The sequence below is a fragment of the Jaculus jaculus genome, chromosome 1 (assembly GCF_020740685.1).
Source record: "Jaculus jaculus isolate mJacJac1 chromosome 1, mJacJac1.mat.Y.cur, whole genome shotgun sequence".
Lineage (NCBI taxonomy): Eukaryota > Metazoa > Chordata > Mammalia > Rodentia > Dipodidae > Jaculus > Jaculus jaculus.
Window position 1 is genome coordinate 160023778 of NC_059102.1, and position 25977 is coordinate 160049754.

Consider the following 25977-nt stretch of genomic DNA (forward strand, 5'->3'; position numbering starts at 1 on the left):
GTATGTGGGCGTGTTTCCCAGAGTCCCTGCACCTGAAGCACTCTTCTGAGGAGCTCTGTTTGCTGCTGGGGGAGCCAGGCTGAAGGAGGGGTGCTCCCGGACAGGGGTACCAGCAAGAGGTGATTTGTATTGGGGCAGAGAAAAGTCCAGCTGCAAACCAGAGGAAGCCAAAACGTTCCTCTACCACCTACCTCACCATCCCCAAGCGCCCCCCCATACTGGTATAGGGGAAGGAACCGGCACAGGGTCTCCTGCTGGAGTCCCCTCACTCCCAGCTCAGGCATTCTGCTGGCTCTGCATGCAGCAGGCAGAGCAGGACGAGCCCAGAGCTCTGCTCTCCCACGGCCTCATTCCCTCCAGCCCGGCCGGCCCATCCATCTCCCTGCGGCCACGGCTGCCATGCCACCTCCCGGTATCGAGCAGCAAGATGAGAAGGTGTGAAGGAAACAGGGGCGCCAGGGACCAGCTGGCAGGCAAGATGGATGAGGGGGCAGCAGGCCAGCAGGCGCCTCAGGCAGGAAGGGCAGGGAGGGGTGCTTTGTGTCACACACACACACACACACTGATTGTATAGAAAATCTGCACCATTTTGTGGTGAGTCAATGGCCTTTTGAGTTCATGGGTGTGTGTGTGTATGGTAGTAACATGTGCATGCTTATGTGAGTGGGAGTTTCCCAAAGGCAAGAACTCACATGTGCTAGAAGCCAACAGAACTCCAGTTCTGGCCCATCTCTGAATGGCTGTGATGAGAGGGAGCCATTGAATCCGGCATGGGTACTCCATGCCCCTCCAGCTTCTCTCCCAGCACTCTGAATCCTGAGGCAAAGTGGCAGGGCCCCATTTCATTGGTGAGCTCTGGGGCCCCTAGGCATCACACAGAGAACCCAGTCTTGCCTGGGCATAAGCCTCAGAGCCAAGGTCAGCGTGCTCCACACAGCAGAGGATGGGTGTGCGCAGGGTTGGCCCTCTTCCTTCATATGAGCTCCGGGGACCACCCTCCTTATCCCTGTAGGACCCTCCCAGTGCTGGAGCTGGAATCTGGGGCTGGAAACAAGGAGCGTGGAACATGCAGCGAGGAGCAGACCTGTCCATCCTGTGCCCTGGGTGCCGCACTCAAGAAAACACCCCGCAGCCGGGCGTGGTGGCACACACCTTTAATCCCAGCACTGGGAGGCAGAGGTAGGAGGACTGCTGTGAGTTCGAGGCCACCCTGAGACTCCATAGTGAATTCCAGGTCAGCCTGGGCCACAGTGAGACCCTATCTCGAAAAACCAAAAAAAAAAAAAAAAAAAGAAAGGAAAAAGAAAACACACCACCAGACCCTATCCCTGCTGATCCTGCCAGGGGCTGAGGCCTCTGCCAACCTGGCATTCTGGCAACCAACTCTGGGAAGACCTGGAGGCTCCCTCCTAGGCTGGGGTACATTGGGGTGCTTCAGCCAGGCGAACCACTGTGAACAGACCTCTGGTCAGACGGCACATGCAGCCAAGGGTAATGGAAATCGCCACTCCTTGACCTCTGTGACCAGTCCTCCCCGAATGTTGGGCCAACCTGGAGAACGTTCTCAAAGGAGGCATTAGAGGGGCCAGTGGATATAGCAGACACGTCCCCAAAGTCTGTGACTCAGGTCTGCCTCAGTTTCCATTTACACTCAGGAGTACCCCAGCCAGTGAAAGTAGCGCTGCCCTCTCCGGACCTCACATTAGAGATTATAGGGAAAGAGGCACAGGGACTGCCATTAATGGGTCTGAGCTGTCAAAAGTCTTACCACCCAGGGCTAGCGAGATGGCTTAGCAGTTAAGGCACTTGCCTGCAAAACCTAGGGACCCAGGTTCGATTCTCCACGTCCCACGTAAGCCAGATGCACAAGCTGGCACATGCATCTGGAGTTCGTTTGCACAGTGGCTAGAGGCCCTGGTGCGCCTATTCTCTCTCTCTTTCTCTCCCCCTTTAATAAATAAGTAAATAAGAAAAAAACAAACAGGAGTCCCTCCTTAAAAAAAAAAAAAAAAGGGGCTGGAGAGATGGCTTAGCGGTTAAGCGCTTGCCTGTGAAGCCCAAGGACCCCAGTTCGAGGCTCGGTTCCCCAGGTCCCACGTTAGCCAGATGCACAAGGGGACGCACGCCTCTGGAGTTCGTTTGCAGTGGCTGGAAGCCCTGGCTCGCCCATTCTCTCTCTCTCCCTCTGTCTGTCTTTCTCTCTGTGCCTGTCACTCTCAAATAAATAAATAAAAAATGAACAAAAAATATTAAAAAAAAAAAGTTTTGCCACCCAATCTAGGGCTATGATTGCTCCTCTCACCACATTTCCTGTTCCCTTGATCCCCATTCCACACCAATAGGTTGAGGCCTGGGGGCTGGAGGGAGGGCGCTCCCTCTGCATTCAGCTCTCATCTTCTGTCCCTATTGCTGTCTTTCCAGCCAGCCAGACCCTGGCTCCTGTGGACACCAGCCTGTCCTTAAGATTGGCCCCCACCCCTGCTGCACTGGGCCCATTGATCAGGAATGGCTGGGGGCCTCTTATCTCGGGAAGAGAGGTTGGACCAGGAGACACGTTGGGTGGGAGGGGGGTTGTTACGTCAGAAACTTCCCACTGCCCCCTCCTGCGTATGCCCGCCCCTGAAGCTGGACGAGCCCAGCAGTGGCCCAGCCCCAGATGCTACCATCAGAGGTGCTTGGTGACTGACGACCTCCTCCCAGCTCGGAGCCAGGGCTTCACCTGCAGACCTGGTGCCTGGCTTGGGAGGGAGCGCCTCAACCGGGGCTCTGGACTGAGGGAGATTAGGGCAGAAGGGCAGTGCTGAGAAACTGGGTATCTTCCACGCCTGGCAGCTGAAAGGTGGTGCCGTGCATAGGAGCAGACCTGGGCTGTCTGGCAGACAGGTCCTTGGGTGAGGCTGCGGTTGGGATCGGCTGCCCCATGGCAGGTATGATATGGTGAGGTGTGGGCAGTCACTTCCCAGGTGGCTCGGGCACTCGGGTGAATGGGCAGGATGGGGATCAGGGTCTGGGCAAGCAGGTTGGAGCTCCACGGTCTGTGGTCTTAGAGCTGATGGACTCACGGTCTCCCATGCACAGGTTTGGGGGTTATCAGAGGGGAGGGACCCGGTGGTCTTGACAGAGGACAGCCTTATCTGGCAGAAGTGACCTGGACTTGTCCACTGCTCTCTCTGTACCTTAGTCCCTTGAGCATCGGCGGGGGGGGGGGAGGGGTTGCTGGATAAGGGTCTTCTCATGTCCCTTCTGGACCTGATGCTCTGGCCTCTGAGAAGTTGGCAGCTTCTGAAGAATGGAAAGGGTGTCGGGTGTTAGAGGGATGGGGTGGAGGGAGCTTTCCAGAGCTCTGGAAAGCGCTGGGGCTAACATATTGATTGGAATGGGCCGGGGGTGAGTCTCGAAGAGGCTTGGTGTCAGCGGTGACTGGAAAGCCCCCAGCCCAGGGAAGGTAGGACACCTCCTCCCACGGACCATGGGCTGTCATGGGCTACCCAACCCCACCTGAGTGATGGGAAATTGCTCCTCTGATGGCCTAGTCCTAGGAGGTGGAGGACTCCAGCAATCCAACCATCTTGTCTTGTGCCAGGGTCTTTGGATCTGATGTGGCCCAACCCTCCCTCCCCTCTACCCTACAGCGATCCTGGGGCCCTGTGAATTGCCACTCCTCGGGCAGGGTCATGCAGGGCTGTTGAGGAATGGTGGGATCCCTGGGCTCATGCACCTCAGTGGCTCCTGGTACCTAATTAGGTGTGGACACACTGGGAATCTGCTCCCAGGCATCTGTCTCCGCCATCTCTCTGACATCTAACATTCCCCTGCTGCTCAGGGCACCTCATGATTTTGCCACCATGTAAGTGTTCCATGCCATTCTCCTGCGGGCACCTCTGGGAATGAAAGCCTGGTCCCCTGGCTCTGGGTCACCATGCTTCTATGGCTACCCTGGTTCTCAGCCCCTTACGGACTATTTCCACGAGAAAAAAAAAAAAAAAAAAGCAGGGCGTGGTGGGGCACGCCTTTAATCCCAGCACTCTGGAGGCAGAGGTAGGAGGATCGCTGTGAGTTCAAGGCCACACTGAGACTACACAGTGAATTCCAGGTCAGCCTGGGCTAGAGTGAGCCCCTACCTCGAAAAAAAAAGGAGGGGTTGGGGGATTGGGAGTTGGGGAGGTAATTTAGGAGGTAAGATATTTACTGTGCAAGTGTGAGGATCTGAGATCAGATACCCAGAGCCCACATAAAAATCAGGTGCACACCTGTACCCCAGCGCTTAGAAAGCCCAGGACAAACTAGCTAGACTAACTAAATTGGCAAGCTCTGGGTTCAATGAGAGCTCCTGTCTCAGAAAATTAGGCAGAGGACCAGGCGTGGTGGTGCGCTCCTTTAATCCAGCACTCGGGAGGCTGAGGTAGGAGGGTGGTTGTGAGTTTGATTCCAGCCTGAGGCTACATAGTGAATTACAGATCAGCCTAGGCTACAGTGAGAACTTACCTCGAAAAAACAAATTAAAAAAAAATTAATTAATTAGTAAGGCAGAGAGCAACTGAGAGATATACCCAGTGTTGAGTTCTGGCTTCCACATGCATGAACACATACTCCCATACACATGCATACACACATTTTTGCTTCTGTGTGTTCATGTATGTGCAATGTGGTGTGTGCGGTGTATGCAAGGTACATGTCTTTGCAGGGCCCCATATGCTTGTTTGCAGTGGGGGCGGGGGTGGCAGTCACTCACCTGCACAAGCCGGGGTGGAACATTGGGTGACTCGCTTCATTGCTCTTCTGCCTAGTCTTGTTTGACGTGGGGTCTCCTTTTCATTTGCTTGTTTTTTCCTTTTTACTAATTCTGGAGCTTGCGGGCTCTGAATAGTTTTGGGTCTCTGTTCCTTCATAGTACTGGGGTTACAGGCACAAGTGGTCACACACAAATGTTTTATTTTTCTTAAAAAGCTTTTTGTTTATTTTTATTTATCTGAGAGTTGACAGAGAGAGAGAGAGAGAGAATGGGTGCACCAGAGCCTCCAGCCACCGCAAAGGAACTCCAGATGCGTGTGCCCCTTGTGCATCTGGCCAAGGTGGGTCCTGGGGAATCGAGCCTCCAACCGGGGTCCTTAGGCTTCACAGGCAAGCGCTTAACTGCTAAGCCATCTCTCCAGCCCCACACCCAAATGTTTTATGTGGAAGAAGGAGATCTGTACCCCGGAGACCTCAAGTCCCCTCAAACCTTCCTGTTTGCTCAGGAAGCACCCATGCTTTTGTGATTTTATTTATTTACTTATTTTTCTGAGATAGGGTCTCACTCCAGCCCAGGCTGATCTGAAACTCTCTCTTTATTCCCAGGCTGGTCTTGAACTCACAGTGATCCCTTCACCTCTGCATCCTGAGTGCTGGGATTAAAGGCAGGCACCACCATGCCTGGCTTCTGTTGTTTTTTTTTTTTTGTTGTTGTTGTTGTTGTTTTTGAGACAAGCACAATAGACTGGCCTGGCTTTTTTGTTTTTGTTTTTAATGAGAGAGAAAGAAAGAGAGCCACTGCAATCTAACTACAGACACATGTGCCTCCTGGTGCGCTTTGTGTCACTGTCCTTACGTGGGACCTGGAGAGTAGAACATGAGTCCTTAGACTTTGCAGGCAAGTGCCTTAACTGCTAAGCCATCTCTCCAGCCCTGGTTTGTTTTTTTTTTTTTTTTTTTTTTTTTTTTTTTTTTGAGACAAAGTTGCATGTTACCAAGGCTGACCTTGAACTCCTGATTCTCCTGCCTCTCTGCCTCCAAAGTGCTGGAATTACAGATGTACACCACCACATCAGGTTCAAAAGTAGTTTCTTTTCCTGGTGTTGGAAATTGAACCCAGGGCCTTACACATACTAAGCAAGCTCTTTACCACTGAGGTAATTCCTCAGCAAAAAGAGACATAAACTAAAATTTCCTGTGGTAACCATTTTTAAAGCTATTATATATATATATATATATATATATATATATATATTTTTTTTTTTTTTTTTTGAGGTAGGGTCTCATTCTAGCCCGGGCTGAGCTGGAACTATGTAGTCTCAGGGCGGCCTCGAACTCACAGTGATTCTCCCACCTCTGCCTCCTGAGTGCTGGGATTAAAAGTGTGAGCCACCTTACCCGGCTTAAAAAATATTTTAAGTAATTTTATTTATTTGAGAGAGAATGGATGTGTCATGGCCTCTAGCCACTGCAAACACCAGACACATGTGCCATCTTATGCATTTGGCTTATGTGCATACTGGGGAATTGAACCTGGGTTCTTTGGCTTTGCCAGCAAGCGCTTCAACCGCTGAGCCATCTCTCCAGCCCTAAAACTATGTTTATTTATTTATTAGAGAGACTATGGGCACTCCAGAGCCTCTAGCCACTGCAAACAAATTCCAGATGTATGTGCCACTTTGTACATCTGGCTTTACATGGGTTCTGGGAAATTGAACCTGGGCCCGCAGGTTTGAGACAAAGCAAGTGCCTTTAACCACTGAGCAATCTCTCCAGCCTCCAGAAGCCATCTTCCCAGCCCTGGATCACATTCTGTTTATCCACTCATCTGTCAACAAATGCTTGGCTTTCCTCTTTCTTTCTTTCTTTTTTTTTTTGTTTTGTTTTGTTTTGTTTTGTTTTGTTTTTCGAGGTAGGGTCTCACTCTGGTCCAGGCTGACCTGGAATTAACTCTGTCATCTCAGGGTGGCCTTGAACTCATGGCAATCCTCCTACCTCTGCCTCCTGAGTGCTGGGATTAAAGGCGTGCGCCACCATGCCCGGCTCTCTTTTCTCTTTCGACTGTTGCAAGTAATACTGCTGTGCAGCTGGGTATGCAAACATCTTTGCTTGGGTTGTTATTTTTGATTCCTTTGGGTATGGAACTAGAAGTGAAATTGCTGGGTCACATGGGAATTCTCTTTTAAATTCTTTGGCTTCCACAGTGGCGAGACCATTTTAAATTCCCATATCCTCTCTCATGCCTGTGGATTTCTTGTTGCTTTTCTTTTTGTTTTTTAATTATTTCTCTGGACGGGGTGGGTTCACGTGCTCGCACGCGGTGGCACACGAGTGGAAGTCAGAAGAAAACTTTTGAGTCAGTCCTCGACTTCCACCTCATTTGAGGAAAGGTCTCCTGTTCACAGCTCTGTTAAAAGAGCTTTCAGGATAGCTTCCTGTCTTCATCTCCTTTCTGGCTAGACAGGCTGGGATTACAGAAATCCACAGCTTCTGGCTTCTATGTGGGGTTTGGGAATCCAAAGTCGAGTCCACAAGAGTTGTGGAGTATGTGTTTTACCCACTGAGTATTCTGCACAGCACTTTTATCTTTGTTTCTTTTGTCTATTTTTTTTTTTTTTTTGAGGTAGGGTCTCACTCTAGCCCAGGCTGACCTGGAATTCACTATGGAGTCTCAGGGTGGCCTCGAACTCACGGTGATCCTCCTACCTCGGCCTCCCGAGTGCTGGGATTAAAGGCGTGAGCCACCACGCCCGGATTTGCATCTACTTTTTTTTTTTTTTTTTTTTGGTTTTTTTTTTTGAGGCAGGGTCTCACTCTGGCTCAGGCTGACCTGGAATTCACTATGTAGTCTCAGGGTGGCCTCGAACTCACGGCGATCCTCCTACCTCTGCCTCCCGAGTGCTGGGATTGCATCTACTTTTATGTCTGAGGATCTGAACCCAGACCACCAGCCTTTGCAAGCAAGTTCCTTTAACCACTGAGCCATCTGCCCAGCCCCGCAGCCCTTTCTTCTAGCAGCCATGTCAATGCTTGTGAGTGGTGTCTTACAGAAGTCAGCATTACTGTTTAAACCTTAGAGTGGAAGGCGATGCTTTTGGCTAAGGCTTGTTTTGCAAATCACTAGATGGCCTGTGGAGTGAGAGAAGAGAACAGAGCAGAATGAAGCGCTGAGCCGGGCGTGGTGGCGCGCACCTTCAGTCCCAGCGCTCGGGAGGCAGAGGTAGGAGGATCACCATGAGTTCGAGGCCACCCTGGGACTACATAGTGAATTCCAAGTCAGCCTGGGCTATGGTGAAACCCTACCTTCCCCCACCCCCAAAAAAAGAGGTTCTGAAAGTTGGATTGAGCAGGTGTCAGGATCTGGGGTGGAGCACCAGGCATCAAAGGCTCCACGGAGCTTGAAACAACGCCCACACACTCACGGCATTGTCTGTCCCAAGTATCACCTATGAAGAGGCTCCTGTGTGCCAGGCCCTGTGTGTGTCCTCACTAATCCTCACATTGGCTGATGGGGCCGTTTGTGAGGAGCTGGAGAGATGGCTCAGTCAGCAAAGCAGTGTCTTCTGTGCGAGCATGAGGACTGAGTTTGGATCCTCAGAACTCAAGTACAGAAACGCCAGGCACAGCAGCATGCACCTGTAATCCCTGGGACTTGCTAGCTAGTTTCCAGGAACTGGGAGAGATTCTGTCTCAAAAAGGAAGGCAGAGAGCAATTAAGGAAGGCACCCCATGTCAACTTCTGGCCTCCGCACACATGCACATAAGCACACACATCTGCACACGAGCCTGCACAACCTCATACACATACAAAAGCAACCAAAAGAGAACCCTTTGTGAGAGATGGGGAAACTAAGGTTTAGCAGGTGAAAGAATTTATCCAAGGCCACCTAGACATGAGACGGTCCCATCTCCACCCACCAGCAGCTTGCTGAGGAAAAGACATTAAGTCCAGAATAATGGCTCATGCCTGTAATCACAGCACTTGGGAGGCTGAGGCAGGAGGATGGCCTCAAGTTCATGGCTAGTCTGAGCTACAGTGAGACTTTCAAACTGCCCCTTCCAAAAGCCAAGAATGGGAGGGTGGAGGGATGGCCTAGCGGTTAGGGTGCTTGCTTTCAAAGCCAAAGGATCCAGGTTCGATTCCCTAGGACCCATATAAGCCAGATGCATAAGGTGGCGCATGAGTCTGGAGTTCATTTGCAGTGGCTGGAGGCCTTGGTGCACCCACTCTCTCTGTCTCTATTTCATAAATATAAATATATATTTTAAAAGCCAAGCATGATAACACACACCTGTAATCCCACTCAGGAAGTAGAAGCAGGATCAGGAGTTCAAGGTCATCCTCAGCTACCTAAAGGGCTACATGGGACCCTGTCTAGAGAAGCAAAATCACTGAGGGGGCTGCAGGGATGGCTTAGCAGTTAAGGCATTTGCCTGCAAAGCCAAAGGACACATGTTCAATTCCCCAGGACCCACATTAGCCAGATGCACAACGGGGCACCCATGTCTGGAGTACATTTGCAGTGGCTGGAGACCCTGGCATGCCCATTCTCGCTCTCTATCTGTCAAATATATAAATAAAAATAAAACATTAATTTTTTTGTTTTTTTTTTAAATTATTTATTTATTTATTTGAGAGCGACAGACACAGAGAGAAAGACAGGTAGAGGTAGAGAGAGAGAATGGGTGCGCCAGGGCTTCCAGCCTCTGCCAACGAACTCCAGACGCGTGCGCCCCCTTGTGCATCTGGCTAACGTGGGACCTGGGGAACCGAGCTTCGAACCATGGTCCTTAGGCTTCACAGGCAAGCACTTAACCGCTAAGCCATCTCTCCAGCCCAATTTTTTTTGTTTTTAAGTCACAGGCCTGTGATGCAGGGAGTGCCTGATGAATGAGAGCTGGCTAGTCTGTGAGCCAGCAGGAAGGCAGCCCACCCACTTTTCTATCCTCTCTCCACAGCCTTCTTGTCCACCAGCCTTGGGATGCTCACACCCACAGAGGCCCACTCCCTGCCCATGACCAACTCCAGTTGGGAGCCTCGGCTGGGGACATCGTTCCCATCAGGCCAGTGTGCCAGCTCCGCCGAGGACCAAGCTGTGGCCAGGCCTCCTGGGGAGGGCCCCAAGAACCCGCGTGTGTCCGGCGTAATGGTTCAGCTGGAGATGAAGCCCTTGTGGGAGGAATTCAACCAGCTGGGCACCGAGATGATTGTCACCAAAGCGGGCAGGTGTGGGCATGGACTGTGGGGTCTGGCTGGGCAGGGGTGGGTGGGAGCTCCGGGCAGGATGTTGAGTCCCCGCTCCTGCAGGCGGATGTTCCCCACTTTTCAGGTGAAAATCCTGGGCATGGACACGCTGGCGGACTATGCTTTGCTCATGGACTTCATCCCGCTGGACGACAAGAGATACAGGTGTGTGTGGAGGGGGGCAGGGCAGCAGGCTCAAATCTGGGGAGTTGAGCTTGGAAATTGGACCCCCGCCCAATGCACAGAGTCAGGTGGAAGCCCTGTGAACAAAAGCCAGAGAGGTCCAGCCTGGGGCAACAGCCAACAAGCAGCAGGGAGGATTGGGCTAGCCCGGGACAGGCAGCGTGGGCCAGCCCAGGACAGCAGAGGTTATCTTTACTCCTACCAGCAAGCTGCAGTTACAAGAGAACTCAGTCCCCGCAGTCTTGACTCTTCATGTGCAAGGTGCCCACCAGAGGGCTGGTGTGGAACTCAGTGGCAGAGAAAGTGCCCAACATGCCCAAATCCCTAAGTTCGAACCCAGCACTAAAACAAAGTTAAACAGAAAGATGCCATCCAGGGAAAGAACACTTTCACCCACCCGTCTTTGTCAGGCTCAACACAGGGTGGGGACAGCCCTGAATGCCTCCCTCTCTCTCTCCAGGTATGCCTTCCACAGCTCTGCCTGGTTGGTGGCGGGTAAGGCTGACCCCGCCACCCCTGGCAGGGTACACTTCCACCCTGACTCGCCGGCCAAGGGCGCCCAGTGGATGCGTCAGATCGTGTCCTTCGACAAACTCAAGCTGACCAACAACCTGCTGGATGACAATGGCCACGTGAGCCCCGGGCCACTGTGTGGGCGGAGAGGGACTGAGCCAGATGTAGGGACAGGGGTGGGACCTGAGCTTTGACTGTGATGAGGTTGAGCAAGGCTCGTGGGGTGATATTCAGAGATCTGGAGGAAGAGGTGAGGAAGGGAATGGGAGAGGGGAAGCTGTTCTAGGCTGGAGAAACAGTATGTGCAAAGGCCCTGGGGCCAGAGAACGTGGGTGACTTCAGGGAACTGCAAGGTTTCCCATGGGGCTGGAGCGAAGGGAGGAGAAATAGAGTCACAGGTAGGGCTGTTTGCTCTGGGCTACGTGCCTATGGGTTGGAGACAGAAGAGTGTTTAGAGCAGGGGTATGCGTCTTGCTGGGCTGCTATGTGGAGACTGGGCCGAGGACCAAGGCAAAGGAAGTTGACCAGCCAGGAGCAGCTGAGGAACTCAGGGGAAAGTTGACTGGAGCTGGCCAACATGGTAGTGCATGGGAAAGGTATCCAGTTCTGGATCATTCCAAAGACAAAGCTACAAGTAGTCTATGGGTGAGAAGACAAAGATGCTTGAACACAAGGGGGCTCTGACCAAACTGCAGACTCAAGTTCAGCCTGGCAGTAGCATTCAAACAAGAGGGAAGTGGGCTCCAGTGGGGGTGTCTCCTGGTCCTGGGGGAAAAGTTTCAGGCCCAAAGAGGGTGGCTGCACACTTCCCTGCCCCTCCCACAGATCATCCTCAACTCCATGCACCGCTACCAGCCACGTTTCCACGTGGTCTTTGTGGACCCTCGCAAGGACAGTGCCCGCTACGCCCAGGAGAATTTCAAGTCCTTCATCTTCACGGAGACCCAATTCACAGCTGTAACGGCCTATCAAAACCACCGGGTGGGTCGAACCTGAGCTCACAAGGGCCAGCTAGCTGCCAGCCCATTCCACAAAGAACTCTGTCCTCACAGGCCCAGACTCCCGCTCCTTCTGTCCCCTTGGTCATCCACCCATAAGTGTTCTCTTGCCTTCACACCACTGGCTCTGGAGTTCCTGGGCCAAGGGGTCTGGGGTCTGCTGACTGGGGAGTGACATGGGGACAGGGTGGCTGAGGCTGGGCCCTCCAGGGCTCTATGGCTCAGAGCTAGCCCTTAATTGCACTTTCTCCTCCATAGATCACCCAGCTGAAAATCGCCAGCAACCCCTTTGCCAAAGGCTTTAGAGAGAGTGACCCAGACTCCTGGTACTGACTGACCCCCGCCTTCTACTCAAATGCCCTAAGCCCAACCCTAGCCCCACTTGACCCTAGGACCTCCACTCCTGACCCACTTTAGGGTCATGCCCTCTGCCTTGCTCTGGGGTTCCCATGATGCTTGAGTGGGATTCTCCCCCTTCACCTTCTGCTCCCTTCCTGCTTGCTCCTTCCATCTTCAGGCCTGTGACCCAACAGCCACTGCTTGGCATCCCATCCCGGAGTCGTGGTAGCCTTGGTCCTTGCCTGCTGAAGGGCTCTGCAGAGAGGGAGAAGGGTGAGTCCCCTACCTAAACACAGTCAACAGGGCCACAGGCCTCCTAGAAGAGGCTTCGGCATGCTCAAGCTCCTAGGTACCTGTGTGGACACAGGCAGGGTGACTCAGGGTCAGAGATAACATATAGAGCAATGGAGGGATGTCGGGTGTTTTTTTTTTTTAGATTATATATATTTTTTAAATTTATTTATTTGAGAGCGACAGACACAGAGAGAAAGACAGATAGAGGGAGAGAGAGAATGGGTGCGCCAGGGCTTCCAGCCTCTGCAAACGAACTCCAGACGCGTGCGCCCCCTTGTGCATCTGGCTAACGTGGGACCTGGGGAACCGAGCCTCGAACCGGGGTCCTTAGGCTTCACAGGCAAGCGCTTAACCGCTAAGCCATCTCTCCAGCCCTTAGATTTTATATATATATATATATATATATATATATATATATATATATATATATATATATGTATATATATATATATTTTTTTAATATTTATTTATTTGAGAGCGACAGAGACAGAGAGAAAGACAGATAGAGGGAGAGAGAGAGAATGGGCGTGCCAGGGCTTCCAGCCTCTGCAAACGAACTCCAGATGCATGCGCCCCCTTGTGCATCTGGCTAACGTGGGACCTGGGGAACCGAGCCTCGAACCGGGGTCCTTAGGCTTCACAGGCAAGAGCTTAACCGCTAAGCCATCTCTCCAAGCCCTTAGATTATATTTTTATTTACTTATCCCAGTCAGAAAGACAGGGGGAGAGAGAGAGAGAATGGGTGTTCCAAGGCCTCCAGCCACTGCAAATGAACTCCAGATGCATGTGCCACCATGTGCATCTGGCTTATGTGGGACCTGGAGAATTGAACCTGGGTCCTTAGGCTTCGTAGGCATGTGCCTTAACCGCTAAGCCGTCTCTCTGGCCCTCGGGCGGGCTTCTTAAAGGAGGTGGTTTCCATGCGAGGCCGTGGAGGACTGGGAGGATTTGGACAGAGAAGATGGGGGAGCAGTCCGGGTGGAAAGGAAGGCAAGGACAACGGCCAAGCTGGGTAGTGACAGGCAGGCCTGGGGTGAGGGCTGAGCGAGTGAGGGGATGGCTGGGGTCCACTCAGATCATTCTCTCCCTCAGACTCCAGCAGAACTTCAGTCTCCACCACCAGGATCCCTGCCAGACCACATCATCAGCTCCTGCCCCCACATGAGTCTCTGCTGGCCCCCACCACCTACAGGCCCCTCCCTTACCAGGGCCTGTACCCTGGGGCCCCAAGCCCCCTCAGAATTCCAAGAGCTCGACAGGCACCATACCCCCTTCCCAACAGCCGGGCAGACGGAGACCAGGGAGACCTAACCCTCCCAACTGGGTTGGGGCTCCTGTCCTCCACTGCTGGGTGCCTGGGGCTTGGCCAAGACTCTCTGTGATGGGGAAGCCCTCCTCCTCTGGATGACACCCCTCCTTTTCTCTACAGAGAACCTTCTCTCCCAAGGAAAGCAGGGCAGCTGGAAAACCCAAAGGAGGCCTACCTACCTCGAAAGCTGGGCCTGTCGACCTTAGAAGCAGGCCTCCTGCCTGCCATATAGCACCCTGACTCCTGCTTCCCTCCTACCTTGAGGGGGACTCCTCCAAACCCTGCTTCACTTGTCTCTAAGCCCTATATTAAACCATTTGACATGGGTAGTTTCAGCACTTCTGTCCTGGTGTGTGTATGGGGTAGGGGGCAAGCCTCAGGAACTACAGACCCTCCAGTCCTCACATGGACTTTATAGCTATCCCAAAGCTGGGTCTACTTGTGCCTGCATCTCTAGGTGCATGGAGTGGTGGTGACACCAGACAAGAGGCAAGACTGTTATTAACCCTGTAAAGGTGGCTAGGGCTCCTGTTTTCTGCTTTGTGTGCGCTGATGAGGACACTGTAAGCTGGGCTCAATGAGGCCTGGAACCTGCTCTTGTCACATGGCCAAGTATGGTTGACATTGTTACTCTATAGTTTGGGGTTGGTGGGGAGGGTTGGGACACAGGAGACTGCGGGGCACTCAGAGGTTAGGGTAAGTAAGGAGGGAAGTAATAATTGTAGAGATTCAATCAAGACTGTAGGCAGGGGCTGGAAAGATGGCTTAGCCGTTAAGGCGCTTGCCTGCAACGTCCAGGTTTGATTCCCCAGTACTCACATAAGCCAGATGCACAAGGTGGTGCATGCGTCTGGAGTTTGGTGTTCGCTTGCAGTGGCTGGAGGCCCTGGCGTGCCCATTCTCACTTCTCTGCCTTTTCCTCTCTCCCGTCCGTCCCTCTTTCTCTCTCTCTCAAATAAGTAAATAATCGAAACATTAAATTTTAAAAAAAGACTCTAGGCAGGATGGGAGAAAAGCTCAGTGGCCAATGGCTGGAGTCCGGTCCCCTGCAGTGCGAGAGGCAAAGGTTTGCTGTGTGGTGTGTGTGTGGGGGGTGCCATTTGGTCCTCCGCCCTCCTGTAGCTGAGCATCCCCAAGAGACTTCAACTGTACATCCTGAAGCTCTTCCTATGAACTCGGGACCCCGGGCCCAACTGACCCTCAGCAGCCAGACAAGCCTACTCCAGAACGCCAAGGTTAAAAGGACCCAGCCATGGGGCTTGAGAGATGGCTTAGCAGTTAAGGCACTTGCTTGCAAAACCAAAGAACTCATGTGCGATTCCCCAGGACCTACATAAGCCAGATGCACAAGGTGGCACGTGCGTCTGGAGTTTTGCTTGCAACGCCAGGAGGCCCTGGTGCGCCCATTCTCTGTCTCCCTCCCCCTCCTTCTCTCTCAAATGAATAAATTAAATTAAAAAACAAAGAGCCGGGCATGGTGGTGCACGCCTTTAATCCCAGCACTTGGGAGGCAGCGGTAGGAGGATCGCCGTAAGTTCGAGGCCAGCATGAGACTACACAGTGAATTCCAGGTCAGGTCAGCCTGGACCAGAGTGAGACCGTACCTGGGGGGGGAGGGGCGGGTAAAGGACTCGACCACCACGGTCAAACACTGGCAGGAACTCCCATCACTATGACAGGCAGAACCCTCCCGCACAGGCCACGCCCACCCAGAACCGTACTTGACCAGACACAGCCCTTCGGTGTCACGCCCCTCCGCGCTAGGGGCCGAGGCCCCGCCCCCGACCTCCCGCGGGAACGCCCACTTCCGGTTCCCTCTTGAGGCCCCGCCCCGCCCCGCCGCCCTCTCCGGCCGGCGCCCCGGGTGTCCCTCCCGGCTGTCCGGGACATGCTGACCGACTGCCTGTCCGCGGAGGGCGAGCGGCGCTGCCGGCGGCTGCTGGCGGGGACCACGGCCCGGCTCCGCGCGCGGCCCGCGGCGGCCGCGGTGCTCGTGCCGCTGTGCCTGGTGCGCGGGGCCCCGGCGCTGCTGTACACGCTGCGCTCCAGCCGCCTGGCTGGCAGGCACAAGGGGGACGTCAGGTACACCGGCCGGGAACCCCTTTCTCGGCCGCCGGAGGCCGCTGAGCCCCGGGACCTCAGGGATCTTGGGCGACGCCCGAGCCTCGGTTCCCCCTCTGCAAAGTGGATCTGGGCAGACTCCCTCCCCCCCCACCACCACTCTTTTCTTCCTCTCCAAAATAACAATACTCCGCCTCCTACCGGCGACTATAGAGAGCTGAGTCCCGGAGCCAAGGACGCGCGGGGGCCGTCGCTGTCCTCCTTGGTCCCATCCTCCACGGGAATTGAGCATAACCTGGGGTTACACTGGGATACCATAAGCCCAACTGGGGTGTCTTGAGTCCCAGCATCTTCTCACCCTGCTTCCTGACCTCCATGTCCTAACCTGCGCCACCAGGGCCTCCCTTACTTAATGCAGAGAGGTAAAGTCCAGACCTCACAGCAAACTAGGACGGAGGCAGACTAAGCTTAGGTAGGTCGTTGTTCTGCCCAGGCCGAGACTTCCACTCCTCCATGGGCCCAAGAACCTAAAGACCCACACAGTTGCTTATCCAGTTTCCCAGGCGGTAAGTGTGATCCAGCTGACCAGGATGTGATACACACAGCCCTGCGGGAGACTCAGGAGGAGCTGGGCCTGGAAGTACCCGAGGAGCAGGTCTGGGGTGTCCTGAAGCCTGTGTATGACAAGGTGAGCCACTGAGGCCACCGTCATCCCCTCACTGATTCGGTGCCTTGGGGGAAGAAGCGGGCCAGCCAGCTGTGCTCTGGGATGATGTTGGGAAAACATTGCGGGTGGACAGCATTGCTCCTGAACTTGGATAACAGGTGTGGGGGGGGGGGCGGTTAGGGTGCTACAGGGAAGGGGAGGAGGTTCCAAGGCATTTGGGGCTCTGAGTCAGGCAGCAGGGGTCAGTGGGCATGGTCCTTCTCAGGCCTGCTTTTCCTGATTGCCCACTCTATTTCCATCCCAGGGAAAAGCCATCATAATACCGGTGCTTGCCAGCGTGGGCCCACTGGATCCACAGAACCTCAGGCCTAATCCCCAAGAGGTAAATCAAGGGGCTGTAGGGGACCAGGCTGGACCACAGGGGCAGTCTTCTGTCTACCTTCTCTGCCTTATCTCTACAGGTGGATGAGGTGTTTGTGCTGCCCCTGACACACCTGCTACAGGCACAGAATCAGGGCTATACCCACTTCTGCCAAGGTGGCCACTTCCAATACACACTGCCCGTCTTCCTGCATGGGCCACACCGTGTCTGGGGGCTCACGGCTGTCATCACCGAGTTCACCCTTCAGCTGCTGGCCCCTGGTGCTTACCAGCCTCGCCTATTCTTCCCTCAGCTGGCCGGTGGCTGAGGCCTGGTCATGAGCACCTCTGCCTTCACCTGGTCAGACCTCTGTGAGACTGATTAAAGAGTGTTTTGACAACTCTGCGATCTTGCATCTTCTGTATGGAGGCCTTGACCTTGGTTAGATGTGAGATCCCTGGCTGGGGTTCCCAGAACAGTCACACTTATCCTCACAGGAGGGGGCACTTTCTGTGGTCTAGATACAAGAAGTCATTTGAGCTCACCCTCTTACAGCTCTGCCTCAGAGTTGCCCCTGGCTGGTGGAACAGTGCTATTGGGGAGGATGGCTTCCTTAAACAAGGCTGCCCAAGGCTGTAATGCGAGCTGAGTCTCTGACTCCAGAACTGTACACTTCCTGTCCTCTCTTGTGTTGGGCTCTGGAAACCCAGGCTGAAGTATGTACCCACTCCCTAGGAACTGCAGCAAAATTCCAACACACTGAACCCTGCTGCGTACCAGATGTGGGTCAAGGTTGGACCAGATGATAGTGTTTCTTTACGTTAATCAACCACAGATAAATAGCAGTGGAATAATACACCAAGGATGTAGACCAGGGTTCTGGAATAGTTGAGGGAAGTGGTTGACTCTGACAGGGTGGTATGAGCAGATGTAGGCAGGACTGGCCAGGGCGCGCACTAGAAAACTATACCTACCAGCTGTCTGCCTGAGAAGGAATGATGATCATAGATTCTGGGAGTAATTACTTTCAGGCAAGACTCCCTCTCCATTCCTGTGACCTCGTTCTGAAGGGGTTGTCTCTAGTCCATTGATGTGAGATGAGAGGGCGACAGCTCTAGGGTGACATGACACCAGCAAACCATCAAAAGGAAAATGCAGCTGGGTGTGGTAGCATGCACTTTTAAGCCCAGCACCCTAGAGGCAGAGGTAGGAATGAGGTAGCCATGAGTTCAAGGCCATCCTGAGACTACATAGTGAATTCCAGGTCAGCCTGGGCTACAGTGAGACCCGACCTCAAAAAAAAAAAAAAAGAAAGAAAGAAAGAAAAGAAAAAAAGGGCCTACAAAGCTGGGCATGGTGGTGCATGCCTTTAATCCCAGCACTTGGGAGGCAGAGGTAGGAAGATCAATGTGAATTTGAGGTCACCCTGAGACTACATAGTGAATTCCAGGTCAGCCTGGGCTACAGTGAGACCCTACCACAAAAAAAAAAAGAAGCTACAGAGATGGCTCAGTGGTCAAAGGTACTTGCTTGCAAAGCCTGAAGGCTTAGTTAGAAGTTAGATTCTCCATTCTCCAGTACCCATGTAATGCCAGGTACACAAAATGGCACATGTGTTTGGAGTTCATATGTAGTGGAAGGCGCCACTGGCATGCCCATTTTCTGTCTCTCAAATAAAAATATTTTCTTGAGCTGGGTGTGGTGGCGCACGCCGTTAATCACAGCACTCGGGAGGCAGAGAGGTAGGAGGATTGCCATGAGTTCGAGGCCACCTTGAGGCTACATAGTGAATTCCAGGTCAGCCTGAGCTAGAGTGAAACCCTACCTCGAAAAACCAAAAAAAAAAAAAAAAAATTATATTTATATTATTTTCCCCCCTTGGGGCTGGAGAGATGGCTGTCTGGTTTAGGCACTTGCCTGCAAAACTCAAACAACCAAGTTTGATTCTCCACTACCGATATAAAGCCAGATACACAAAGTGGTACATGCATCTGAAGTTCATTTGCAGTGGCTAGATGCCCTGGCATACCTATTCTTTCTGTCTCTCCTTGCAAATAAAACAAATAAAATATTTATAAAAATATTTTTCTGCCAGGCATGGTGGTGCATGCCTTTAATCCCACCACTTGGGAGGCACAGGTAGGAGGATCACTGTGAGTTCGAGGCCACCATGAGACTAATAGTGAGTTCTAGGTCAGCCTGGGCTAGAGTGAGACCCTACCTCAAAAAACAAAACAAAAAAAAATTTTTTTTAATTTAACTTTTTAGAAAATATATTTTCTTAAGCAGTTTTTCTCATCCAGACAGTCCAACCCACGTTTCATTGCCCCACCTCAGTCACATGCTCTTGGAGACTATTGTGAGTTATCTGCTGAATTTAAACTCCAGTGACCAGCAGGGCCTGAATCATAGGCTTAGGGAGGAAGATGAACAACAGAGGGTCACATCAAACACAAAATGAGTTAGAGACTTCAATCCAATTCAGTGCAGACCCACAGGGAAGTGCTCTGGGCATTGGTCTGAGCAAGGATTATGTTGCCAGGACTCTGAAAGCCCAGGCAGCAAAAGCATTGTGGGATGGATCAAACCAAAGAGCAAAGGAAAGAATGGTGAGGTCACAGCCCACAGGTCAGGGTAGATGTCTGAAAGCCATACACCTGGAAAGGGGCTAGTAGCCAGATTATTCAAAGAACTTAACTCAGTAACCACAAAACAAATAGGCTGAGGCAGAAAGGTCAAGGTTTCGAGGCCAGCTGGAACTATAATAGTGAGGACACTCAGATAAGAGACAGATATGGTGTGACCATAGTCGCTGTGGAACCTAAGAAAGTTGAAAACATGGGAGTAGATAGCAGAACAGCAGTTACCAGACAGTAGTTGAGGGATGGGGGAGAGATGTTGGCCAAAGGGTAAAGTTTCAGTTAGGGAAATGAGCTTCATTGACCTATGCACAGTGGCATGAAACAGCTGCATTAATAATGGATTGTTAGCTGGGCCTTTAATCCCAGCACTTGGGATGAGTTCAAGGCCACAGTGAGACTACATAGTGAATTCCAGGTCAGCGTGGGCTACACTAGTGAGACACTACCTTGAAAAACCAAAATAATAATAATAAATGCATTGTTAAAAGTGAAAGCCAGGAGTGGTGGTGCCTTTAATCCCTGCACTTGGGAGGCAGAGGTAGGAGGATCTCTGTGAGTTCCACCCTGAGACTACAGAATGAGTTCCAGGTCAGCCTGGGCTAGAGTGAGACCCTACCTTGAAAAACAAACAAACAAAAAGTGGATTTGAGGGCTGGGGAGGTTGCTCAGTGGTTAAGGTGCTTGCCTATAAAGCCTAATGATCTGGGTTTGATTCCCCAGTACCCATGTAAAACTAGATACATAAGGTGGTGCATGCATCTGGAGTTTGTTTGCAGTGGCAAGAGGTCCTGACACATCCATTTTAGAAGAAAAGAGAAAAAAAAAAGTGGATTTGAGAGCAGGACGTGGTGGCACACGCCTTTAATCCTAGCACTTAGGAGGCAGAGGTAGGATTGCCATGAGGTCAAGGCCACCTTGAGCCTACATAGTGGATTCAAGGTCAGCCTAGACTAGAGCAAGACCCTACCTTGAAAAAACAACAACAAAAAGTGGATTTGAGGCCAGGTCTAGTGGCACAGAACTTTAACCCCAGCACTCTGGAAAATCACCATGAGTTCGAGGCCACTCTGAGATAGATAGATAGATAGATGATAGATAGATAGATAGATAGATAGATAGATAGATGATAGATAATAGGCTGGGAAGATGGTACATCAGTTAAAGGCTCTTGCTTGCGAGCCTGCCAGCCAGGGTTCAATTTCCCAGACCTATGTAAAGCTGGACATAAGCATTTGTGGTCCCAGTGGAGGCAGAGCCAGGAAAATCCAGAAGCTCAGAGACCAGCTAGCAGCTACAAAGCAACAAGAAACCATCTCAAAACGAAGCTGGAAGGAGAGGACCACACTCTAAGGTTGTCTTCCCTCTACATACGTGCATGCACGAGCACACACACACACACACACACACACACACGTTAACTTACAGATAAAAATTTCAGAATAATAAGTAAAAGAACAAGCAGGTGGTTAAAGGCTCTTGCTTACAAAGCTTGTCGGCACATGTTCAATTCCCAAGCCACCCACATAAAGCCAGGTGCAAAATAAATAAATAAATAAAGGTGGGTGCACATGCACTTGGCATTTGATTGCTGTGGCAAGAGGCCCATACACACATAAATAAATAAATACAAATAATAATAAAAGAACAAGCCACGTGTAGTGGCACACATCTATAACCCTAGTCCTCTAGAGGCAGAGGCAGGATGGGGAGTTTGAGGTCAGTCTGGGCTACATGGTGAGACCCTATCTTAACAGCAACACACACACACACACACAAATAATAATAGAGCCTGGCATGGTGGCACACACTTTTAATCCCAGCACTTGGGAGGCAGAGGTAGGAGGATCACCATGAGTTCAAGGCCAACCTGAGACTACATAGTCTACATTCTAGGTCAGCCTGGACTAAAGCAAGACCCTACCTCGAAAAAAAAACCCATAAATAAATAAATAATAAGCAACCACCTAGTAGAAGGGGAGGGAAGGCTGGGCAGTTAGAGCCAGAGAGCTCCCTGGGCAGTCCCACAGGACTAAGGCCAATCCTGGAGAAAGTTGCTGATCAGAAATTCCCCGGGAGCTGAAAGGATAGAGTTCCCCGGGAGCTGAAGCAAGCCGTGGGCCAGCCCACTACACAGAAGACCACCAAGAGCCAAGGGAGCATGGCTGGTGGGGCGAGAAGACGCACGTTGTTAGGATTATTTTCCGAGCCAGGAGACAGGATGGAAGGGTGGTGTGATCTCTAGCCAGCTACTTCGAGAGGACTGGATTGCAGTCCCCCACCTAGCACCCACTGCTTCAGCATAAGCCCCCATCCCACTTCCAACCCCCCATCACCTCCTTGCCCACTCTTCTCACCTACCTGATACCCCCCCCCACTACCCTACCAACACCCACACACCCCACTTTGTCACCTCTGGCCCTGCAGCCTCCTCACCTGGTAGCAGGATCGACCGCGTGACGATGGTAAAAATAACTCTGTTTGCTAGTGTGTGAAAGGGGTAGAGGCAGGAGGGGCAGCTGAGCCCCCAGCACCAGGGAAGGGAAGGTGCGAGCTCACAGCCTCGCTCAGATGGGTAACCTCGGTCACCAGCTCTGCCGCCCCATGCGCACACCCAGCGCCAGCAGCAGCCAACCAGGCCGGGTGGTGCAGCCCTAGGAGGGTAAGGACCCAGGGACTGACTCCAGGCCCACCCTCCAGGGGGTGCCTCCAGCCTGCCCCCCCCTTAGCCTTAGGACCTCGTGCTCTGACCTAGGACCTCTGAGCGACCTTCGCGATGCTTCCTCGCTCCGTCTCGGTGGCCAGGTGCGTCCCCCGCGCCCGTAGTGGGGGGTTTCTCTGAGCCAAGCCCCCACATCCCAGCCCTCATGGCGGGCACCGGGCCGGCGCGCACGCGGCAGCGGGTGAGCATGCAGGAACACATGGCCATCGACGTGAGCCCGGGTCCCATCCGGCCCATCCGCCTCATTTCGGACTACTTTCCGCACTTCTACCCCTTCCTGGAGCCAGTGCTGCGCCCCCCAGACCGGCACGCTGCGGCCAGCCCCGCCATCCGCTCTGCTCCCCAGCCACAGCCCAACCCAGAGCCAGAGGGGGACTCAGACGACAGCAGTGAGTAGAGGAAGGAATGAGGGGACACTTATTCCAGGGCAGGTGACACTGTGCCATGGGGGAGAGGGCTGACTCTGGCTGTCACCTGCCCTTAGCTGCCCTGGGCACCCTGGAGTTCACGCTTCTCTTTGATGCAGACAACAGCGCCCTGCACTGCACGGCCCATCGTGCCAAGGTGAGGATGGGGAAAGGATCTCTGGCACAAGGACTGGGCCACAGGCCTTCCTCACATCCATTGTCTGTTCCCAGGGCCTCAAGCCACTGGCCTCAGGATCCTTGGACACGTATGTTAAGGCCAACTTACTGCCAGGAGCCAACAAGGTGAGGGCAAGGCCAAACTCCTATTGCTGCCCTTAGGGAGCACCCAGTAGCGCTGCTTTGCCCCTTACTCCCAAGTACTGGATCTCTCAGTTGCTGGGATCAAGAAGGCAGGGCAGAGGGGCCAGGATAAGTATCTGACACAACTGCATGGTTTCCCCTAGGCCAGCCAGCTTCGGACACGCACAGTTCGGGGCTCATGTGGGCCTGTTTGGGAGGAAACGCTCACCTATCATGGCTTCACGCGTCAGGATGCTGGGCGCAAGACCCTGCGGTGAGAATCCAGCCCGGGACACAAGGGGGGCAGGGCAAGAGAATGGGGCTCATATGGCTAGGTCTAACCAGGGTGGCGGGCCACCAGGCTGTGTGTGTGTGAAGACCCACGGTTACGGCGCAGGAAGCATGCACCCCCACTGGGTGAGCTGAGGGTACCCCTGAGGAAGCTGGTGCCCAACCGAGCCAGGAGTTTTGACGTCTGTCTGGAGAAGCGGAGGCTGGTGAGTGGGGCTGGGGCAAGGGGTGAGGCTGCAGAGCTAGGAGCCTTGTGATGAGGCAACAGGGTTTGGGAAGGCTGGGTGGCCAGCTGACCAGGGGCTCTGCTTTTTCAGACCAAGAGGCCCAAGAGCCTGGACACAGCCCGTGGCATGTCCCTGTATGAAGAGGTGGGTAGGATAGCTGGATTGAACAGGAATCGGGGCAGGCAGACCTGGACAGCCCAGGCTCAAGTGGGTCAAGCAGGGGCATAGGTGAGCTGGACAGGGGTCCAGGCCCTGGCAGGCTTGGGAGAATTTGAAGTCATCTCTCACAAGTTCTCTGAGCCTGGGGAACTGCTAGGGCCCCAATGGCTAAGCCAGGAAAACCTGAAGGTGTGTGTGGGGGGGGGGAGGTGCTGGGACAGTCCTGTAGAGCTCTTGGGGACATAGGCAGACAGGGACCCAGCATTCTAGCAGAGACCGAAATAAGTGGTGTTTGGGGCTACAAGTGGGAGGGCTGGTCAAGACAGAAGACAGAAGAGGTGGGCTGGGCTTTCTGCTTGTCTGACTCTGGGGCTGTGTGGGGGCCACTTCTGGGGTCACTAGAGATAGATCCTTCTCAGGAGGAATGAAAGCAGCTCTTTCCAACCCTACCTGAGACCAAAGACCTAGCCAGAACTGAGTGGCACCGCAGGGGAGGACAGCACCAGAGGCTGGGATCAGGCCCACCACCCTCTTCTCTGCCAGCATGGCATGGGCAGTGTGTCCCGCCCCCTAGTGGAATCAAAGGTTGTTGCAGTTGCCAATTAGCTAAGCCCAGGCTCATGAGCCCCACTTGGTGGTGGACATCACTGGAACAGCCTGTGACAGTGATCGCCAGTCCCAGACACCATGCACATGGAGGCTGCTGTGGAGTGGTCCTGCATGTGGTGAGGCAGTTCAGGTCTCCGCAGTCAAATCTCCCCCTAGGGTGGGAGCAGAGGGGTATACATAATCTGATCTGCCAGCCAGTGGACCTGAAGAGGGTAGGCGTTTTGTTGTTTTAAGGCAGTGTCTCAGTCTAGCCCAGGCTGCCTCAGAACTCACATTGTATCCCAAGTGACCTTGAACTCACAGCGACCCTCCTACCTCAGCCTCCATAGGGCTGGGATCAAAAGCATGCACTGCCATGCCTGGCGAGGGTGGGTTTTATAGTTGAAGACCTCTATCCCTCCAAGCAGAGAACAGCCTCAGAGGCTGGGGTAGGCCCTCCACCGGCTCCTCTAACATGGGGTGTCCTGCCCCCTAGTGGAACCAAAAGTTGCTGCAGCTACAATTAGCTAAACTCAGGCCTGTGAGGTGGTGGACCCCCATGCCCAAGCCACCAGGCTGGTGCTGCCAGGGTGCCTATGGGCATTTGTTGAATGCCACTTAGGCTCCTGGCATGGCTGTGGTATTCAGAGACCATCAGATCCCTTCCTCTCCATGACAAAGACATGCTGACCAATAAGCCCTCTCCCAGGCCATTGGGCAAGTAGCTCTGGGAAAAGAAATCAGTGGCCCTGTTTCTCTCTAGCTGTTTGAACTCTCATATCCGGGGCCTGGACCTTAGAGGGTGTGGGCTTTGGGATGACTGGGGTCTGACCACAGCTTGCACCCGCAGGAGGTGGAGGTGGAGGGGATGGCTGGAGAGGAACGCGGGCGCATCCTGCTGTCCCTGTGCTACAGCTCCCAGCGCGGTGGCCTGCTGGTGGGCGTGCTGCGCTGCGCACACCTGGCCCCTATGGATGCCAACGGCTACTCCGACCCCTTTGTCCGCCTGTGAGTGGGAATGGTGGGGAGGCTGGAAGGGTGAGGGGATGGTTCCTTAACTCTCCCGGGCCATCCTTAACCCAGCCATCTTCCCCTCCAGTTTCCTGCACCCAAGTTTAGGGAAGAAATCCAAATACAAGACCAGTGTTCGGAGGAAGACACTGAACCCTGAGTTCAATGAGGTGGGCCAAAGCTAGGAAGGTCTCAGCCAAGCTTGGTCCTAGTTTACCAAAAGCCTGCTGCTAAAGATGTGATGGACCTGCCTCCCCTTCCTGCCCTTGTCCTTGCAGGAATTCTTCTATGCAGGCCCTCGGGAGGAACTGGCCCAGAAGGCGCTGCTGGTGTCTGTGTGGGACTACGACCTGGGCACAGCTGACGACTTCATCGGTGAGCAGGACTGTGGGGTGCTGGGGAAGGCCTCATGAGACCCTGCTGGCAATGACCCATCCCCCTGCAGGTGGGGTGCAACTGAGTGGCCAGGCCAGTGGAGAGCGCCTGCGTCACTGGCGTGAGTGCCTGGGCCAAAGTGACCGCCGGCTGGAGCTGTGGCACCCACTGGACGGCGTGCTCCCCCAGCTTGGCAACCAACCAGCATAGGGCCCTTCCTGCTTGCAGTCCCATCCCAGCTGCCAAGACATACGCCATGACTGGAAGGAGCACCAGGGCTGCCCTATATGCTCTGCCCATTTCTGCTTCTACCTTCATCCACCTCATACTGAATCACAAAGCCAAAATAAACATCTGCTTCCGGCTAGACTGGAGCTTGTCCTTTCTCCTGCCATGTCCACCCTTCCTTGCGAACACCTCACAGAACAGACCAGGCCATGTTCTCCTATTTCCCACTCCCAAGAGGCCTGCACTGGGCCAGTCCTAAGGTCTGGGGATGTAGCTTAGTGCCAGAGTGCTCATCAGGCATGCCCAAAGGCCCAGGTTTGATTTCCTAA

At 53.3% G+C, this 25977-nt stretch overlaps 3 protein-coding genes across 3 annotated transcripts; all 3 read left to right on the plus strand.

Annotated features, from left to right (window-relative positions):
• The first annotated feature begins 298 nt into the window (after positions 1–298).
• On the plus strand, positions 299–13761 carry LOC101606270 (T-box transcription factor 10). The gene is made up of 9 exons (XM_012948330.2): positions 299–435; positions 1013–1104; positions 9691–9958; positions 10040–10141; positions 10620–10791; positions 11498–11653; positions 11929–11996; positions 12188–12282; positions 13396–13761. Exons 1-9 carry the CDS (start codon positions 299–301, stop codon positions 13683–13685), a joined length of 1380 nt encoding a protein of 459 aa, XP_012803784.2. The 3' UTR covers positions 13686–13761.
• A 1739-nt stretch (positions 13762–15500) lies between these two features.
• On the plus strand, positions 15501–17101 carry LOC101605985 (nucleoside diphosphate-linked moiety X motif 8). Its single transcript, XM_045137314.1, has 4 exons — positions 15501–15694; positions 16229–16361; positions 16645–16722; positions 16802–17101. Exons 1-4 carry the CDS (start codon positions 15501–15503, stop codon positions 17027–17029), a joined length of 633 nt encoding a protein of 210 aa, XP_044993249.1. The 3' UTR covers positions 17030–17101.
• Positions 17102–22207: 5106 nt separating this feature from the next.
• LOC101605701 (double C2-like domain-containing protein gamma) lies at positions 22208–25630 on the plus strand. Its single transcript, XM_004656484.2, has 10 exons — positions 22208–22451; positions 22547–22626; positions 22701–22772; positions 22934–23043; positions 23131–23266; positions 23378–23431; positions 24888–25042; positions 25134–25215; positions 25324–25420; positions 25491–25630. The coding sequence occupies exons 1-10, from the start codon at positions 22208–22210 to the stop codon at positions 25628–25630; spliced, it is 1170 nt and encodes a 389-aa protein (XP_004656541.1).
• The last annotated feature ends 347 nt before the right edge of the window (positions 25631–25977 follow it).

Bases quoted from the DNA above. Each gene is read 5' to 3' on its own strand.
- LOC101606270 (XM_012948330.2), top strand. From the start codon at position 299: ATGCAGCAGGCAGAGCAGGACGAGCCCAGAGCTCTGCTCTCCCACGGC. The intron at 10,142-10,619 runs GTGTGTGTGGAG...CTCTCTCTCCAG, and splicing joins CTGGACGACAAGAGATACAG to GTATGCCTTCCACAGCTCTG. The intron at 11,654-11,928 runs GTGGGTCGAACC...TCTCCTCCATAG, and splicing joins CGGCCTATCAAAACCACCGG to ATCACCCAGCTGAAAATCGC.
- LOC101605701 (XM_004656484.2), top strand. From the start codon at position 22,208: ATGGCGGGCACCGGGCCGGCGCGCACGCGGCAGCGGGTGAGCATGCAG. The intron at 22,773-22,933 runs GTGAGGGCAAGG...GGTTTCCCCTAG, and splicing joins TACTGCCAGGAGCCAACAAG to GCCAGCCAGCTTCGGACACG. The intron at 23,267-23,377 runs GTGAGTGGGGCT...CTGCTTTTTCAG, and splicing joins GTCTGGAGAAGCGGAGGCTG to ACCAAGAGGCCCAAGAGCCT.
- LOC101605985 (XM_045137314.1), top strand. From the start codon at position 15,501: ATGCTGACCGACTGCCTGTCCGCGGAGGGCGAGCGGCGCTGCCGGCGG. The intron at 15,695-16,228 runs GTACACCGGCCG...TTGCTTATCCAG, and splicing joins AGGCACAAGGGGGACGTCAG to TTTCCCAGGCGGTAAGTGTG. The intron at 16,723-16,801 runs GTAAATCAAGGG...TTATCTCTACAG, and splicing joins TCAGGCCTAATCCCCAAGAG to GTGGATGAGGTGTTTGTGCT.